This window comes from Ranitomeya variabilis, chromosome 5, assembly GCF_051348905.1.
Source record: "Ranitomeya variabilis isolate aRanVar5 chromosome 5, aRanVar5.hap1, whole genome shotgun sequence".
Lineage (NCBI taxonomy): Eukaryota > Metazoa > Chordata > Amphibia > Anura > Dendrobatidae > Ranitomeya > Ranitomeya variabilis.
The window spans coordinates 645,345,391-645,364,349 of record NC_135236.1 but is presented as its reverse complement, the minus strand read 5'-3'; the positions used below and the strand labels follow the sequence as shown (position 1 = coordinate 645,364,349).

General features: G+C 40.5%; 1 protein-coding gene across 1 annotated transcript in view; it reads left to right on the top strand.

Annotated features, from left to right (window-relative positions):
- Positions 1-759: 759 nt before the first annotated feature.
- The window catches only part of CSF1R (colony stimulating factor 1 receptor), a 64,407-nt gene continuing 46,207 nt past the window's right edge, over positions 760-18,959 (top strand). The window contains exons 1-3 of the mRNA XM_077266312.1: positions 760-959; positions 16,698-16,943; positions 18,628-18,915. Of these exons, the coding sequence (XP_077122427.1) occupies positions 911-959; positions 16,698-16,943; positions 18,628-18,915 (583 nt within the window). The 5' untranslated portion in view covers positions 760-910. The remainder of the gene's footprint in view (positions 960-16,697; positions 16,944-18,627; positions 18,916-18,959) is intronic.

Below are 18,959 nucleotides of genomic sequence, written 5' to 3'. Positions count from 1 at the left end.
AAAATGTTCTTTAGACCCAACGTACTGCATGAAGTGGTCCATAAAATGTTGTCTCTGTGTCATATGAAAAGTGTGAGAAGCTAAGATGTTATTGGTCGCACCTCGTGCCATGTTTCATCCTCCTTTCCTCTCTTCGATCTGTATTCAATTCTCCCCAATAATCCTTTCTTACCAATTTCTTTTTTATCTGCAGGCATGAGTGGAGATTTCCCCTTGACTTTTTATCTTCGTAAGCCTGCCACCTCTTTAATTACACCATGTTTAAAGGAGTTGTGTCATTATAGACATTTTTGGCAAATATCGTTAGTACATGATATCAATGTCTATTTGGCAGTGGCCCAATGCCGTGACCTCAACGTATTGCCGGAACGTAGGATCAGTGCCAGTTCCACGTGACTTTTTCTATCCAACTGTATGGGCAGCCACTGACTATGAATAGCCAACATTGAAGCTCAGCTGGGATGAAAGGAAGTAAAATGGCGCTTTGTTATATGTGGGTACGAATCAGTCAGGGTCCATTAAATTGGAAATTTGATGGCATATCTTAATACTTTCATAATGTACCACAAAATAATGTCATGGAGCAAAACCATAGCCAAGTAACACAAATTCAGTGAGGAATGATATGAGCCTTTCGGACACGTAAGAGAGGACAAAAAGTGCAGTGTTTGCTCTGTATGTTGATGTGCACTTTGCTCTCTTCTTCCTCCTTCTTCATGGTTTCTAGAAGTTGACTTCAGAATTTAGAGACACAATTTCCACATCTCTGGTGAGCAATATAGAAAAGAGAAGTTCCCAGACAAATTCTAATAGTGCTTTTGGAATCGTCAGTGCAATCTTCCTTCCAAGCCAGGACTAGTGTCTGCATGTGAACCTCGGATACCTACTGCTGACCCATTACTGGAGCATTATGGGGGCAGCGGCACTGACCCTGCTGATCTTAATTAGTGTCAGGAATGGTGAGTTACTGAACAATTTTGTTTATTTTCTTTTTATTACTTTTTTTTATTTTACTTGCTTGAAAAAAAGACTGTGATGACCCCATTAACAATCGACTTCAAGCAGGAGTTTGAGCTAAGGCTGCATTCACACATCCATGGGAATTTTACCATCTGTGAGAAATGGACCATTTTTTTCTCAAGTGTCATCCTTGTTGCATTTTTTTTTTCTTGTTCTATTTTAAAAACCAAAGAAGGAAGACTTTCTGAACTTTTATTTATCCATTGACTCTTAACAATGGATTAGTGAAAAATGGATGAAACCTTGATAGAACTCTGAACGTCAAAGTATGTCTCCCGTTTTACGTCCATGTCCAACAGATCTCTGTAGACTTTAATGGCTGACACTGATCCGCAAAAGGGATGAGAATAGGATGTGATCTGAGTCTCACAGATGGGACACAATGGATGAGTGTAAGGGCACAGTCAGATGGCCGAATAAATTGGACTGAGATCGGACTGCAATGCTCGGACTGGCAGCGTCACTCCTGACCTAAGCCTGACAGCTGTCTAGAAATATATGAAGCTGCACACTAGTGTCGGGAGACCTCCAGCCAGTCTGAGCATTGTGGTCCAATCTCAGCCCAATTTATTTGGCCACCCATAGGAGCAATTAAACTCTATGAGTCCATGTCTTGTCCGAGAAAAAAAATAACCTCACATGGATGTGTGGATGTTCCCTAAGAAGCAGCCAATATATTTTGTCCAAAAGCCCATACGAAAAAGGAAGAATTCCCGATTTTAAGCATCGTTTGACTCCAGTGTATGTCCTTAGTCCTACATACTGGAATGTACTGGAATACTAAAAGAAATAAAATGAAACAAGGAGATAAGAAGAAAATTGTAAAATTGGGTCCAACTCAAGGCAATTTGGGATTGAATCTAATATTAACATTGGATTTAAGAGCAATAATGAAGAAGAGAGAATTGAAAAGAGGAATAATGAGGTGTTGTATGTGAGAACCTTTTCACAAAGTACCTAGCATAGAAATCTACGTAATATAAAAGACTACTGGATGACAACAGTATCAGATAGCGACAATGTTGTGATCCCACATATAAAAAAGATTTTATACGAGCGTCGACCCTTAAGAATTGGCCATAGCACCACACGGTGAGCTCCAAATCAGCTTCGTAATGAGTTGACTCTGGCTGGACCTTTGGGCAAAAACATTGGAACACTGGTAGGTCAGAAAAAATACATACAATAAGATACGGCCTTCCCAAAACCCTGTCTGATGACAAATGCACACTTAGCAGGATGCAGCGGGCCTCCACTGATACAGGCTAGGAGCGGCACATGTGCAAACTACTTGATAAGAACAACCACCCCCACCCTCCAAACATTGCAGGGGTTGGCTGCCTAGTAGAAAAAATGCACATTGATATAACTCACACAGGACAACAGTCACACTGATAAGTGTGGTGCACAGTGTCTGGTATGCAACCTATTAATGACGCCCCTTGTATTAACAGGCGGGCTGCCCAGCACTATAACATGCAGCACACAGTGACAGACGCCCCAGAAAAACCTAACCAACATAGAGGCCTGGCCACATCCTGCAAAAAAGGATATGATATAGTGCAAAAAAATGCATGCATATGATAAACACATACATTATATGAGGTATTGGTTTAATATTTTAGCCAAAATAAAGTAAGCCCGCAACCCAACGTCAAGGGTCCTCATTATATTGCGGGTCCTACCACTAATATCAAAAAACAGCTAACATAGAAAAAACTAGGAAAAAATATATACAATAAGATACGGCCTTCCCAAAACCCTGTCTGATGACAAATGCACAAACACTGGTAGGTCAGCCCAACTGTGGATACCAGTTGGTAGGTACATGGTGGTAGATTCATGGTCTATAACAGTGTTTGCCTGGTGGAAGAGTTCCTGAGGTCCACCGTCATCTATACAGAACATATAGACGTCTGATATTAGTATCATAGATATTAATAATCTTCATAGTTATCATTATACATAGGATATATACAGAAATCAATAGAATGAATAGGTTATTTTTGACAACCCATAAAAATAGTGATATTCTGGATTTCGGAATGTTTCTTCTATATGTTCTAATAGAGCATCTGGGTGTAATAGAGTGAAGTCTTAACTAAATTCAGGAGGACTTACACCACAGAACAGAACGGATAAATAGCCAACGTATAAGTCTTCATTTCTCCTGCTACATTTCTGAAGCTGGGCTTCACTTGGGCTTTAAAATAAAAATAATAAATTAAAAAAAAAAAACAGTTCATTATGAAAAGACAACCCCCATAAAGGGCTTCGCTGAGCTCTTCTGCTCCTTCATTTTAGTAATTGTGGTGGGTCTCCGTCCGCATTTGTCCCCCATTCATCAAAATTTCTGATATCTTTATTTCAAAAATTTTACAGACAGTGCAGTAAGATAAGTCAGCATGGAAATGTGTATTAATATTATTTATTCCTAAGAAAAAAAAATCCAGGTTATAATCACCCAATACATATTCACCACTTTGAGTTACGTCATATTAAATACATTTTCAGGATTAATCTGATAACAGTTTGAAAATTAAAGAGGGAAAATTTCATTGGTATTTGCTCAAAAACAACGGCTATAACACGTTTTGGCATCACGCCTGCCTGATGTATGACATCGAAACACGTTGCACTTTTTAGATGCTTTTTGCCCCTTTTCCTTGATTAACATTCAATGTTTATTCAATTATTTATGTTGGAATAATAATATTCCGCAAGACCCTCCTCATATTCCTGCCGTGACATCTTCAACCAGTCACGCCCAAACGTTTTCTCTGATCCTTCCTTGGACAATTAACATGGTGGTTACTACTAATAATAATAATGAAAATTATTAACATCATTGCAGAAGTTCAGATTAATAATGTCATATTCACATAGGAACCTGTCATCAGTACAGTTCCACTCCTCCTGACAGGGGCCCATACTTTTTTAAATGATTTGAGAACAGAGATAAGGGGCTACTATCACGAATATTCCAGCCTCAATGATCTCTATACACAAATAGGTGGAGATCAGTCAATCAAGTCCAGCTTGGAAAAGAGTAGAACACTAATATTAGACTCAAATTTATATGGAACTGATATTTGGGCAGTGAGTTGGTTTTATTTGAGCTCTGTATAGATATTTTTTGGAATTGTAATTTATGTACTGTACGGTACTATTTTTGTAATGTTAAGGTGCTGTATAGGTGTATTATTTAGATAACATATGGCACTGGTTTTGAGCACCAAATATTCTAAAACTTGTTTCTATGGACTAATGATTGATAAGGTTATATATGACATAAGAATAAGACACCAATGGATCACCACTTAAAGCATTATCCAACACACTAGTGGACAGAGACAGTAGAGGGCCCCTGGGCAAGAACAATATATGGGCCATATGAAGCCCAATAGTGCATAATAATGCACAAGTACAGATGGTTTGGAGGTGGTAGTGGACCCCTTTATCTCTTGGGCCCCTGTGCTGCCACACAGGTTGCACCAATGATAAGTCTGCCCCCGGATCCAACATAGGGTGCCTTCAAAATCAAATACCAAAGGCCAGTTGTGTTGCCTTTATACATATTCGATTGATATCAAATCCTGTTGACACCATTGAAACCAACTATTAATTAACTAAGGTTGTTAACTACTGGAAAGCAGGCAATTTTTGGGCCCACCGAACCTTTGGGTAATGGTAGGGTAGAAATGTCTCAACCTAGCCTGACAAAATAGAGGTAAGCCTCATTTATTTCTTCATAAAAATAGGAAATATTCACTATTTTTGAGAAAAGTCCCCATAAACAGTAGTTAGATGGTAACATCTTTTTCTAAATGATCTTGCGTTGACTGGCTTCTGTTGGATGGCTTGCTTGGAGTTAAGAGGAACCTCATGCAACTTTTAGGACACATAGGAAAGATAGGAAAGATCAGTGAGGGACACATACAAAAGATGTTTTCTGTGCCAGAGAAGTATATGGACCCTTTGCAGTCCAGTAGTTCATCACAATGCACAATTCCAAATGCTTTGGAGTTGGTAGTGGCCGGTTTACTTCTTGGGCCCAGGTTCAACCAATGATATGTCCTCCAATTAAATAAATCTTGTCTATCATTTGGAGGAATCAGAACAGAGTATTTGACAGTCATGTGATTTTTAGAAATGCCTTGAAACTACACAGATGTCAGGAACATTACAAAATCAATCAAGATAAGGTGTAGACATGTGATATTTCTTAAGACTTACTAAAACCAATTACGAAATCAAAACACCACACAGGCCTTGGTCACATGCAGTTATATGTATCGTTTACATTATTTTAATACCATTTTATCAGTTATTGCACTGTGATGGGACAAATATTGGTAACACAATGTCACAGGGGATATTATCTAAAAGCAATAAGATCTTTGTAAATTGTAGTCCAACAGTAACAGGGTCTCTAAACAATACGACCACTGGACGTTTCTCTGGATGTTTGCTTGACTTTGCCTCGGTCTCTCCTCTGGATCGTTCCGCTACCTCGCCTTTACATATACACAATTTCTTACTGTATTACTCAAATCTGCCTTTTTATTTTGGTCATTACCTCAGGTTAATTGACAGTCTGTCACTCACTGTCCTGCACTCCCTGATTCCTTCTGTAGTTTCCATTTAAAGAGTAACTGATGTTTAAATTATTATTTCATAATTTAATAGTACAGATGAAAATAAGAAATTATGAAATATATCTTATCAGAAAAATCTGCTTCTTTCTCCTCCTCAGCTAATCTTTTACTCTCAATTCATGGGTAAAATCTCTCCAGTCCACCAGTCCATGCAATGGCTGCCGGTGGAGGAGCATATGACCATATCTATCCATCAATCTTCTCCAATAGAAAAGCAGTTTTCTAATGTGAGGATTTGAATTTGACGAGACAAAGGTCCAAAATGTTTTAATGACAGCCAATTACAAAAATTATTTTTAACTCTGTTCTGAAAAAAAAGACTCATTTTTTTTGTTTTAGGTCAATGACTACTAGTCTCTCCTCTTTCGAGTGAAGCAGCAATCTTGCAAATCATTCTGTTGAGTAACATCTATTCAAACCACCTGGTAGTTAGCTTCATTTAGGAGTCTTGTAACCTTTCCAAGGTTAGTCTTCAGATGTACCGTACTTTCAAGTGACCAAGTGGGCCACACTGCCAGCAGTGGCGAGGGGGCACAACGCCCATAGCATCTAGGTAGTTGGTGACCAATCACCTAGGATTGCCCACTCTCTCTTTATGTCAGCCCGGCAAGGAGGCAGATTAATGTGTCTTTCCCAAAACAGATGGTAGATCAAGGAAAAGGCATCACAGTTGAAGAAGTACAGTTTTTCATTACTTAAAGGTGCGGATAAAATCAGAACATCCACCACTACTGTTTCGAAGTTTTTGAACTGATTTGGGTCATCTGGTCACAGGTCAACAAGAGAAAAGAACAGAAATACAAGAGTGATGTACACACCCAAAACATTACAAAGCTTTATTAATATACAGTCATCATGAAAAAAACATAAAATACAGGTGCAAGACCTGAAATACACACATAAGTTGCAAACAATGGGCCGACAAAATAGTCAGAGAAGAAGAGAATACAGTCTAGGTCACAAAATGCATATCTCAAAGTCTCTTATTGCAATAATGATGATGTCACAGCATGTAACATACATCATATATACCTATGAAAATACAGGGACAACATAATGCTGACAGTAATAGATGTAGACCATTAACTGATAGATTTGCATGATATATTAGTATAAAAGACAGTACTTGTACCATTAATGAAATACAGTATAATAACTAAGTATGGCTTATACATACATAGTCCCCCCAGATAAAAGTTCACCTATGGTGGCCACCCATATAGCTGATCACCCTGAGGGCAAGTACACTAAGGACCAGGGTTGATGCAATTCAGAAATGGTCCCAAGGTGTAATACCCCAAGGTGAGCAACATAATAGCCAGGATGCAAGCAAGTGAGTAAGTGATCACCCATAACAGCCCATGAGTCAGGTCAGCACCCGGACACACCACGCATATCGCTGTTGGCTACAGCTTCATCCGGGAAAGTGTTAAGGGTTTATCAGTAAACACAATATAGATATATATATATATATATATATATATATATATATATATATATATATATATATATACACAGATCTAGATAAAAAATTGATTACCGGTGATTGTAACAATCAATCAGGATGGAGGAGGTGTCCCACATAGGAACGTAAGCAATGTAAGCGTACTCTATGCCATAGGTGAGCATCACATTCCATGCTGGATACTGACATATGCGCATCAGTAGCCAGAAGTGACCTCACAGCAATGGAAGCGCCGGTAACCAGGGACACCTTTGAGTTATCCGATCAGCTCCCAGCAATATAGCCACATCTCCCTGGTATCCGAGGGACGCCTGGACGAACACAAGCTGGAAGTGTGTTGGAGCCATCATGCCATATAGACGCTGATAAAACCACTGATGTCATACCATAGGGTCTGAGTATCGTGAAGGTGCAGAAAAAAAAATGTAGGGATATATGGTCAAAGTTCTTCCCCTCTTCTTCAAAAAACAGCAGTACCACATTCCTTGCCTCTCCCTCCAAAGTGTTGAGAGCTAGTTCTGCCTTCTATTATGGAGTGACACCGCAGAGCTGGACAACCACTCAATTCTCTCTCACCAGAGTCTTTTAGCAAGTGGAACCTTTTCAACATTGGCAGATCGTCAAGAAAGGCTCCCACATATGTCATAGGCATGGCTTTAGGTAAATGTTGTTCCATCAGTTGACATGCTGATATCCTATCCATAAGAGGGGATGGAGCTGAGCCAGTAAAATAATAGTACAGGGTGTATAACTTACAAACAGTATACAGCCAAGTTAAAGGAAAGCTATGATCCAAGAGTAACACCGTTTTTGATAATAGAATTCGTTAGGCCCTCCTCTCTCTGTGGCCAGTTCTTTATTCACTTAGTCACCTTAGTACCTGCCACTCCTTACTGCAAACTCCTTGGTCCTCTGATTTGTCTTGTTCGAGTCAGCTCCCTGTGGCCAACACCCAACAGTCTGACTCAGCACTGTCATTTTCTAAGACACTCCATGTAGTGTCAGCCACATTGCTTTACTTCCCATCTTTAGCCCCTTTTATAGTTTATGATGCTGCATTGGTGTGTTATGACATCAAGGAACATTGCAGGTGTTCAATCAATATGTAAGAGGAAGCGATGGTGCCTCTGAAGAGTCCCTGCATGATGTGACATCTGCTGGTTGGATGAAACCAGGTAGAACCAATTGGCACCAGAAAAATTGCAAAGGGAGCCAGTTCTTGTTTGCTACCTGGTCAGGTAACTTGTATGACAGAGCTCCTGGATGCAAAAACCCTGAGCGCCAAATCGCAGGAGGATTTGGCACCAAGGAGAGGAGCAGTGCAGACAAGGGCCAGAGACGATGCTGAAGAAAGTGTGATAGGCCACAGAGAAATGCATGCACCAGCAGGGTGCTGGTCACCGCCAGACAAGACCGAGAGACCCAACTATGCCGGTTAAGATCCAGAGACTAGGTTGCGCTGGTTAAGACCAGAACCTTCAGCCCACGCCAGTCAAATTACAGAGGCCAGACCACGCCCTTCGAGAGTTAAGCACCAAGGATCCACGAGGAGACGTCAACCAGAGTAGGACGGCTGCGGTTACAGATGGACGATACGAGTGACCAGAGCAGTCACTTCCAGCCATAACATATGATGCAGGGGTTGGCCTGGGTTAGAATTTGTTAGGAGGACATGCAGCCTAGCAGGAAAACCTGGTTACCTCTGCTAGGGCCATTGTTGCAGAAAGAGCTAATGTGGCAATGCCCAATAATGGGAGTACCACCCTTATATAAAGAACATTAGCACAATTCATGAGAGACTTTCCTTGCTATTCTAATTGTATTGCTTAATGGTTTATTGCTGTTCACACTGTTTGATATTAACTGTCTCCTCATTACTGTAAATCTCTGCTGTATTTGAAAGAATGAAACTGTTTATTGACCGATCCGGCCTTGAGCTTCCTGTGCGTTGCATTTGATTTCCTGCTTTACATTTACAAAGAAATAGTCAGAGTAGGCATAATGCCCAATAGTCACACGAACAATCTTTGCTAAGTACACAAGTGTGTCCCTCACTCTGCACCCTCTTACAAGACCATTTTGACAAAGAAGCATGGGCTTCGTCTATAAATAGGTGTCCCCCTATCAGGGCCCGCGACACCACCCGGAGCACCGGAGCAAGTTCCGGGGCCCTGGACGAATAGGGGGGCCCACTCGCAGTTGGGAACATGGCACGCTATGATGGCCATGAGTTGGAGGAAAACACCGCCCAAGTACTCACCTCTCCTCAGTCTCCGCTGCTCCGGTCTCTTCAGTGTCTTCTGACTCTGTGACGTCTCTGGGCAGAAGGCTCGATGACATCAATATAGTGCACCCTCTATGCTGAGCAGTATGGAGAACCAGAAGATGGTGAAGAGACCGGAGCAGCGGAGACAGGAGCAACGGGGAGAGGTATTTGATTATTTAGTTTTTTTATGAATGGAGCATTATTTGGGGCAATATACTATATTGAGCAATATATAGGGCCATTATATACTTTATAGAACACTAGCTGTACTACCCGGCTTCGCCCGGGGTAATAACTGCTGTTAGCAAAATAGAATGTGTTACCAAAAATTTATTCTGCACAAAAAAAACACAAAACAAATAGATAGAAATGTAATTATTAAAAGGCAAAAACTAAGCTAATAGAAGCATTTTACAACATATATTTCAACACCAGAGATATTCCACACAGATTTAACTAAATTGGCCAAGTAATGTGAAGTAATCTTCTACTACTTATTCGAGAGCCTTTTGATAAACGACATTCTTAGTTTTTCCTTCAGGTGCAAAGACAAACAGATTTTTGGCTGTTCCAACTCTTGAACAGACCACATAAAGTTGACCATGAGAAAAGCATGGAGATTGTAAATCTAAGCTAGCTGTGGAGCCCGGCGTTGCCTGGGCATAGTAAATATCTGTGGTTAGTTATAGCACCTCACTTCTTTTATTTTCCCATCACGCCTCTCATTTTCCCCATCACATCTTTCATTTTCCCCCTCACATCTCTCATTTTCTCCCTCACACCTCTCATTTTCCCCCTCACTCCTCTTATTTTCCCCCTCACTCCTCTCATTCCCCCCTAACACTTGTCATTTCGACCTCACATCTGTCATTTTCCGATCACTCCACTATTTTCCCTCACTCCTCTCATTTTGCACTCACACCTTTTCATTTTCACCTCACACCTCTCATTTTCACCTCAGTATATACATGTTTGTCATCTCCCTTATATATAGTATACACATGTATGTCATCTCCTGTATATAGTATATACCTGTATGTCATCTCCCCTGTATATAGTATATACCTGCTGTGTGTCATCTCCCCTGTATATAGTATATACCTGTATGTCATCTCCTCCTATATATAGTATATACCTGTATGTAATCTCCTCCTGTATATAGTATATACCTGTGTGTAATCTCACCTATATATAGTATATATCTGTGTGTCATCTCCTCCTGTATATAGTATATACCTGTATGTCATCTCCTCCTATACATAGCATATACCTGTATGTCATCTCCTCCTGTATATACTATATACCTGTAGGTAATCTGCTCCTGTATATAGTATATACCTGTGTGTCATCTCCTTCTGTATATAGTATATACCTGTATGTCATCTCCTGCTGTATGTAGTATGTACCTGTATGTCATCACCTCCTCTATATAGTATATACCTGTGTGTCATCTCTCCTGTATATAGTATATATCTGTGTGTCATCTCCTCCTGCATATAGTATATACCTGTGTCATCTCCCCTGTAAATAGTATATACCTGTGTGTCATCTCCTCCTGAATATAGTATATATCTGTATGTCATCTCCTCCTGTATTAGACCTCGTTCACATGTTATTTGGTCAGTATTTTTACCTCAGTATTTGTAAGCTAAATTGGCAGCCTGATAAATCCCCAGCCAACAGTAAGCCCACCCCTTGGCAGTATATATTAGCTCACACATACACATAATAGACTGGTCATGTGACTGACAGTTGCCAGATTCCTATATGGTACATTTGTTGCTCTTGTAGTTTTTCAGCTTATTAATCAGATTTTTATTTTTGAAGGATAATACCAGACTTGTGTGTGTTTTAGGGCGAGTTTCGTGTGTCAAGTTGTGTGTGTTGAGTTGCGTGTGGCGACATGCATGTAGCGACTTTTGTGAGATGAGTTTTGTGTGGCGACATGCATGTAGCAACTTTTTGTGTGTCGAGCTGCATGTGACAGGTTAGTGTAGCAAGTTGTGTGCAGCAAGTTTTGCGCATGGCGAGTTTTGCGCGTGGCGAGTTTTATGTGTGGTGCCTTTTGAGTATGTGCAAGTTTTGTGTGAGGCAACTTTTGCATGTGGTGCAACTTTTGTGCATGTGGCAATTTTTCCGCGTGTGCAAGTTTTGCGTGTGGCGAGTTTTCCATGAGGTGAGTTTTGCACGTGTGGTGAGTTTTGCATGTGGAGAGTTTTGCGTGTGGCGAGTTTTGAGCGGCGACTTTTGTGTTTCAACTTTTATGTGGCGAGGTTGGTGTATGTGTGGTGAAATGTGCGCTGAGGGTGGTATATGTGTTTGAGCATGTGGTAGTGTGTGGCGCATTTTGTGTGTGTGTTTATATCCCCGTGGTGGTGTGGTGATTATCCCATGTCGGGGCCCCACCTTAGCAACTGTACAGTATATACTCTTTGGCGCCATCGCTCTCATTCTTTAAGTCCCCCTTGTTCACATCTGGCAGCTGTTAATTTGCCTCCAACACTTTTCCTTTCATTTTTTCCCCATTATGTAGATAGGGGCAAAATTGTTTGGTGAATTGGAAAGCGCGGGGTTAAAATTTCACCTCACAACATAGCTTTGACGCTCTCGGGGTCCAGACGTGTGACTGTGCAAAATTTTGTGCCTGTAGCTGCGACGCCTCCAACACTTTTCCTTTCACTTTTTCCCCAATATGTAGATAGGAGGCAAAATTGTTTGGTGAATTGGAAAGCGCGGGGTTAAAATTTCACCTCACAACATAGCCTATGATGCTCTCGGGGTCCAGACATGTGACTGCAAAATTTTGTGGCTGTAGCTGCGACGGTGCAGATGCCAATCCCGGACATACACACACACACACACATACATACACACATTCAGCTTTATATATTAGATTATATGAGGCCACTATATACTGTGTAAATTAATAAATGGGGCCATTATATACTGTAGGGAGCAATATGTGGAGTCATTATATACTGTATGTAACAATATCCTGTATGGAGCATTACATGGGGCACATTATATTGTATGAAACAGTATATGGAGGCCTTTATAATGTGTTAAGCAATACTGTATAATGGGCCCATTATTCTGTATGGAGCAATATATGGGAAACATTATTTTGCATGGAGCAATATATGAGGGCCTTTTTACTGTATTGAGCAATACTATATATGGGGCACATTATCCTGTATGGAGCAATATATGGGGCCCATTATTCTGTATGTAGCATATATGAGGCCCATAATACTATATAGAACAATATATGGGGCCCATTATGCTGTATGAAGTAATATATGATACCATTATATACTGTATGGAGCAATATATGGGGCCACTATATGCTGAATGAAACATTATATGGGGCCATTATATACTGTATGAAGTAATATATGTGGTCATTATATACTACATGGAGCAATATCGGGGCCATTATACTGTATGGAACAAATGTATAAATAATATTTTGGGTTTTTATGTAAGTGCCACCATATCCCATATACTGTGTAATAAAGATACGGTATGTTATCTTACTTACTTACGTTCCTGATCTTTCTTTGATCATATGTGCGGTGTTCTCCTTTTGGGTTTTCAGTTCTATTCTGAATGATCTGCCACTCATCTTCTAAGCAACTATTCGTCACCTTCCCACACAGTGGTTCATTTGATCCCTTAAAGTTGATGTATATGGTTTGCTACGTTCAGTATGTGTTTGACCCTGCTCTATTATGTATAGCGCTATGTTATGTATGTGCCGCCATCTTTCTTGCTTTGCGTCTACAGATGTATCCCAGAGCTCCTGTGTGTTCATCTCATCAGTCATCACTTATCACACGATCTATCAAAGGGAAAATGTGACATGTCATGAGATACATGGGGGGCAGCGCCTTCTATGCTCCCCATAGCCCTGGCTATTCTTAATCTGCCCCTGACGACATTCATATAGCCTAACAAGGTATATAAAAAAATGTAATTTTATTAAGAGAAATAAAATTTCAAAACAAAATTACATCAAATGGTTCGAGATGGTGCACGATTTGACATCTTCTAATGTTGGAATTGGGCTTTGATGAGGCTTGTGGCTCATCGTGGCATCATTGTTTTTATTTATGTGACTTTTTTTTACTCAGGTACATTGATAAAAAAGCTGATCAAAGCAAATATGCCAAAAAATACATAACAAGTCAGTTGAAGGGATTGAGATACTTCCAGGTCTACATGTGCTAAGACTTCAGACCTAACACTATAACATCAGTATCAACAATGTGAAAGAAGAAGTCAACCAGTAAAGATATGGGTGAAAACCATTTTCCTTATGCAACATGTTTCCTGAGACTTACGACGTGTCCTCACTCCTCACAGTACACGCACCATTTCTCTCCACTCTTACGTTGTCCCTCAAGTCTCACTTCCTTATCTCTACTGGTAGGAGGTTTTCTGCTGAATTATCAAAAATGCTTCTTCTCAGAAGTTGTGGTTTTTTCTTGCAAATGTTACCAAATATTGTCTGACGTGTAACACTACACGACCTAAGTTGGACAGGAAACTTTATAATGTACGACACTCTGATGTTGCCATGAACTTTTAGATCTTCGTGTCTCTGTCCCATTCGGGGGAATTGAGAGACAACCAGGGACCCTTTCTCAATACGTTTTCACCTACGTTCTGTGGCCCCGTCGGGCTCACGTGGGAACCCAAAACGGGATTTGGATGTATTCGACAACAGGGACATTGACCATAATAGCACAGATGGAGTCAATGTGTCGTCTGTTGTGCGTTTTTGGCCATTTATGTTTATTGAAGTTCTCCAAGATGTTTGGAATAACCTTAATTTTCCTTCAAAAATTGTGTGCATGCATAGCTAGAAAAACTGATGCTTTGATGCTGTTATAAAAGCATTGAGCAGTGACACCAAAGAGCAATTTGATTTAGATTTCTCTTTTGTTCCTTCTCTTTGCATTTTCTTAATTGACAAAAAAAAAACTATTAATGCTTCAATTTTTTTTAAAGCATTCTGCCGAAAACTTTTGCACAGTACTGTGTGACCAAATGTAAAAAAAACCCTTAGGCTATGTGCACACGTTCAGGATTTCTGGCAGAAATTTCCTGAGCAAAACCGGACATTTTCTGCAAGAAATCCGCATGCGTTTTTTTCACTTTTTTTGCGGATTTTTTGCGTTTTTTTCCGGAGATTTCCCAATGCAATGATATAGTGGGAAATCCACAAAAAAATCAGCAAAATTAATGAACATGCTGCGTTTTTTACCGCGATGCGTTTTTTTCGCGGAAAAACACGCATCATGTGCACAAATTGCAGAATGCATTCTAAATGATGGGATGAATAATGTGTGCATTTTTAATGGGTTTTAATAGCGAAAAAACGTGAAAAAAATGCGAAAAAACCGCAACATGTGCACACAGCCTACTGTTGTGCCTATTGCACCCCACTTTTCTTTTCCCCCTTCTTTACATTTAAATTAAGGATCTGACTTTGCTTTAAGTCTTTCAGTCATATACCCTGTTCTTTTATCCTTCCATAAAATGCATATATTTTGCTGCTCTTAACATACAATTTTTTAATATAAAATATTAATTAATTGAATATGAAGCATATATCAAAACTACCATGTCTTGTTCCTGTAGCCGGCAGCACTGGATGTGTCCGAACAAAACTGATAAGTTTAGAAATCACTTCACAGGTAAGGGCTCTTCTATACAGAGTGCTGGGGTTCACTCACAAGAGCGTAAAACACAGCCGAGTGCTATCTGATGTTATATTGGATAGCACTCAGCCCAATGTTCTACAATAGGGCAGTGCCCGACCAGTGCATAAGAAAATAATCGCGGCCTACTCTCACTGCATCCAATAATCAGACCATTAGCACCCAGACAAGTAACATATCGGACTGCACTTGGATGTCATCTGAATGCAGTCCGATTACCGTGGACTCAGAAAATGGAGAAGATGGAGAAATTAAGTTCTTAGTCTTCTTCGCACCTGTGATAAGATTCTCTCATGTGAGAAAATTGGATCACACTTGGATCTGAGTGACGTTAGCATAATTGGCCTGATTCTCACACATGAGGGCATCAATGGCTGGGTAACCTTGCATAAAATCTGGGTGCCAGAGATTGGGAAGGAATCCTTAACAAATTTTTTACCTTGGGGTCTCCAGTAACATTCATCAGGCTCTACCTTCAATCACAATCTCGGTGTCACGATTCCACCATTTGTAGTGCCGAGGGATGCTGTGAATGTCAGCTCTGCTGCCCTATGGGATGGAGTGAGGACTGGCTGAGCACTTTGACAATTGTCAGACCATTGCTGATTGCAGCTTTTCTCAAGAGGTGTGTGTTTGCCCTGCACTCAAAGTTGTATTCTGATCTCCGTTGCCGACCAAGGATTACCTTTTTGACTTTCCGTTTGACTTACCCCTTTGTCTTCATCTGCTACCTACTTGATACTCTGACCTCGGGCTGTTACTTGACTATGCTTTTGTTTATTCCTTTTGTCTATTACGAACCCTCTTGTTACTGACCACGAACCTCTTGACTATCTTGCCTCACGGTAGGTCCATGAGTAGCGACTAGTGTCACACTCGGCAACATAATCAACAAGTTAGAAAGGAAACAATTGTAAGGCAATTCTACCCCAGGTTCCTACAGACTGAAACCATTTCACCTCCTTTGGAATTAACACAACTGCAATATTCAATTTATTAATATTACTTATATAGCACCAACATATTGTCATCACTGTCCTCATTGGGGGCTCACAATCTAGATTCCCTATCAGTATGTCTTTGGAGTGTGGCAGGAAATCAGAGAACCTGGAGGAAACCCACGCAAACACAGGGAGAACATACAAACTCTATGTAGATGTTGTCCGTGGTGGGATTTGAATCCAGGATTAGAGATGAAAAATGGATTAACATTCTCTGGGCTATCCCACTGCTGGATATGAATCTCCTTACCTCCCGGCATTCCTGGTTCTACTTTTTATTAAGTTTACACAAAGTCATCATTGCCGCGTGATATGCATACAACATCGCATCAGTCAGGCTAATCAAAAGAGGAGCCGGGAATCTCAGAAGGTAAGAAGACTCACAGGCCTCTGGACCAGCGGTCACAGATCTTTGATATGGCTGATAGGCCAAAGTCCAGCAAATCAACACTACCATCTCTGCCCAAGACCTCAGCACTGTAAAGTAATAGTGCAATCCACTAAGCCACCATGCTGCCCATCATTATGCACCTTATATATAATGTCTCTTTGTTTGCACAGGTTCAAAAAACCAAGACTTTGTACCAGCTGGGAGTGAAAAAGTTATAGAACCCGGCAGTCGCATCAATTTAAAATGCATTGGAAATGGAACTGTGAAATGGATTATTCAAGGAAAGGAAAACAAAAATAATAACGATGATGTAATTGAAATTGCAAAAGCTACATATAAAGATACGAGAAGCTACACATGTGTGTACGATTCCTCCAACTCTACAGAAAGTGTATCAGTGCATCTCTTCGTGAAAGGTAACAGTGTTCAACTGAGAATATAATACTCACTCTATTAAGAAAAAAATATTTATTTCATACTGCTAAACTGAGATATATACTGATGGCATTATGTAGATACTTGACAACTCTCCTAAAGTCTTCCAATCCTCGCAGAAGAGTTGGCAAAACCCCAAGGTACTGGCAAAGCCTCCTGAGCTCCATGCTTCATGAAGGCTTCATGTTCATAATGCCAGTTCTCCATTATCAGACAGAGTCCCATCATCCAAACGCACATGTAGTGGTTAAGAATGAGGGTATAATTGTGAAAAAAGGTTTCTAACTTCCTGATGAGCGCTGCAAAAGTTGGCAAGTATGATTACATATGAGAACAGTAAAGTGTTTGCATCAAGATTGCAACTTTTCATCTCTCCACCAATGATCAATGGAAGTTCCAACTCTGGAACCTCCATATGAACATGAACCTAATAGGCACCACCTCTCCATTTAATGTTTATGGGACTGAAAGCAATAATCAAGAACAGAGCTCTCATTATAATTGGTTGTCTTATACTAGGCTCTCAGCAATCGGCAATTTTAGTGCCTAACCTAGAAGATGTAATCCTGTTTACACAAAGATGAAGGCAATATAAGTAATAAAAGTACTAAGCATGAGCATATCTATAGGGGGTGAGGAGGAAGCACTTACATCTACTGTGGAACCTGGTACATGATAAACCCAGTGATCCTTTTATCGGTAATAGACATAGAGCCCACGATGATTCTGGAACTGGGTACAAATATTGCAACCAGGAGCTTTAAAGGGAACCTGTCATGTCCCCAAACGCTATTAACTTGTACATATGGGGTTAATCTGCAGGTTAATAGCATTCCAAAGCTGCCTGGCCACTGCACTGAAAGCCCCGGTTACCAAGAAAAATTAACTTTAATCCTACCAGCAGCCTCTAGCTTTCAGTCATAGAGGCGTGGCTTCAGTTACCGCTTAGTACATAGTGAGCAGTGACTGCAACCACGCCCCGGCACTGACTGAAAGCCAGCTTTAAACTGATGCACTGCTAGGCCGACTGTCAGTGCCAGTACACAGTTACAGCCACTATATATTGAGCGGTGACAGAAACTGCGCTGGCCAAGCATCTATGACTGAAAGCCTGTGACCACTGCCTCTGACATCTGGAAAGTCACAAATTGTGGTCACAAGATAGCGGAACAAGACCGGAGTGGCAGCAAGAAGAGCTGAAGGCCGGAGACACACTGGTGTGAGATACGGCCGAGTCTCGCTGGTTAAAAGCAAGCTGTGGCATCGGCACTCCGAAGCGGAGCGTGCAGCTCCATGTATTGCTATGCAGCTGCACGCTCCGCTCCAGAGTGCCGGTGCCACAGCTTGCTTTTAACCAGCGAGACTCGGCCGTATCTCGCACCAGTGTGTCTCCGGCCGAAGACAGCGGCTGGTAAGTATATAAATAGGGTTGAGGAAATGACATTAGTGGCACCACTCCAGCCCTGAGCTAGAAAAAAAGACACTGGAGTGATGCTTCAAACTACATGGGGATCAGTCCATGTAAAATTATGTAGCAATTAGAGTTTTCATGCAAAAGGGTTGTATGAAATTAGAACAAACTTTTTTTTTATATTCGGACACGTAGTCCCATTTCTTACATATAACACATTTAAATATCATTTATGTTTTCTCTTCATTTCACAGATCCATCCAACTATTGGAATGCCCTACATGGATACCTCATAAATCTTTATGAAGGGCAGGATGTCCTTATTCCATGTCTGTTAACGGATCCTTCAGTTCCAGACTCGGCTGTTTCCTTTGCGCCAACAACTAATTTTGAAAAAAAACTAAATATATCATTCGACGCCAAGAAAGGATTTACAATCTGGGATGTTCAGCTAGATCTTAATGGAAATATATTTACGTGTAGTGCCGAAGTGAACGGCATTACAAAGAACAGCAACCAAGTGAAGATTTACGTCAGGAAAAGTAAAAAAATATAAATAGTCCAAAAATTTAATTACAGTGATTAA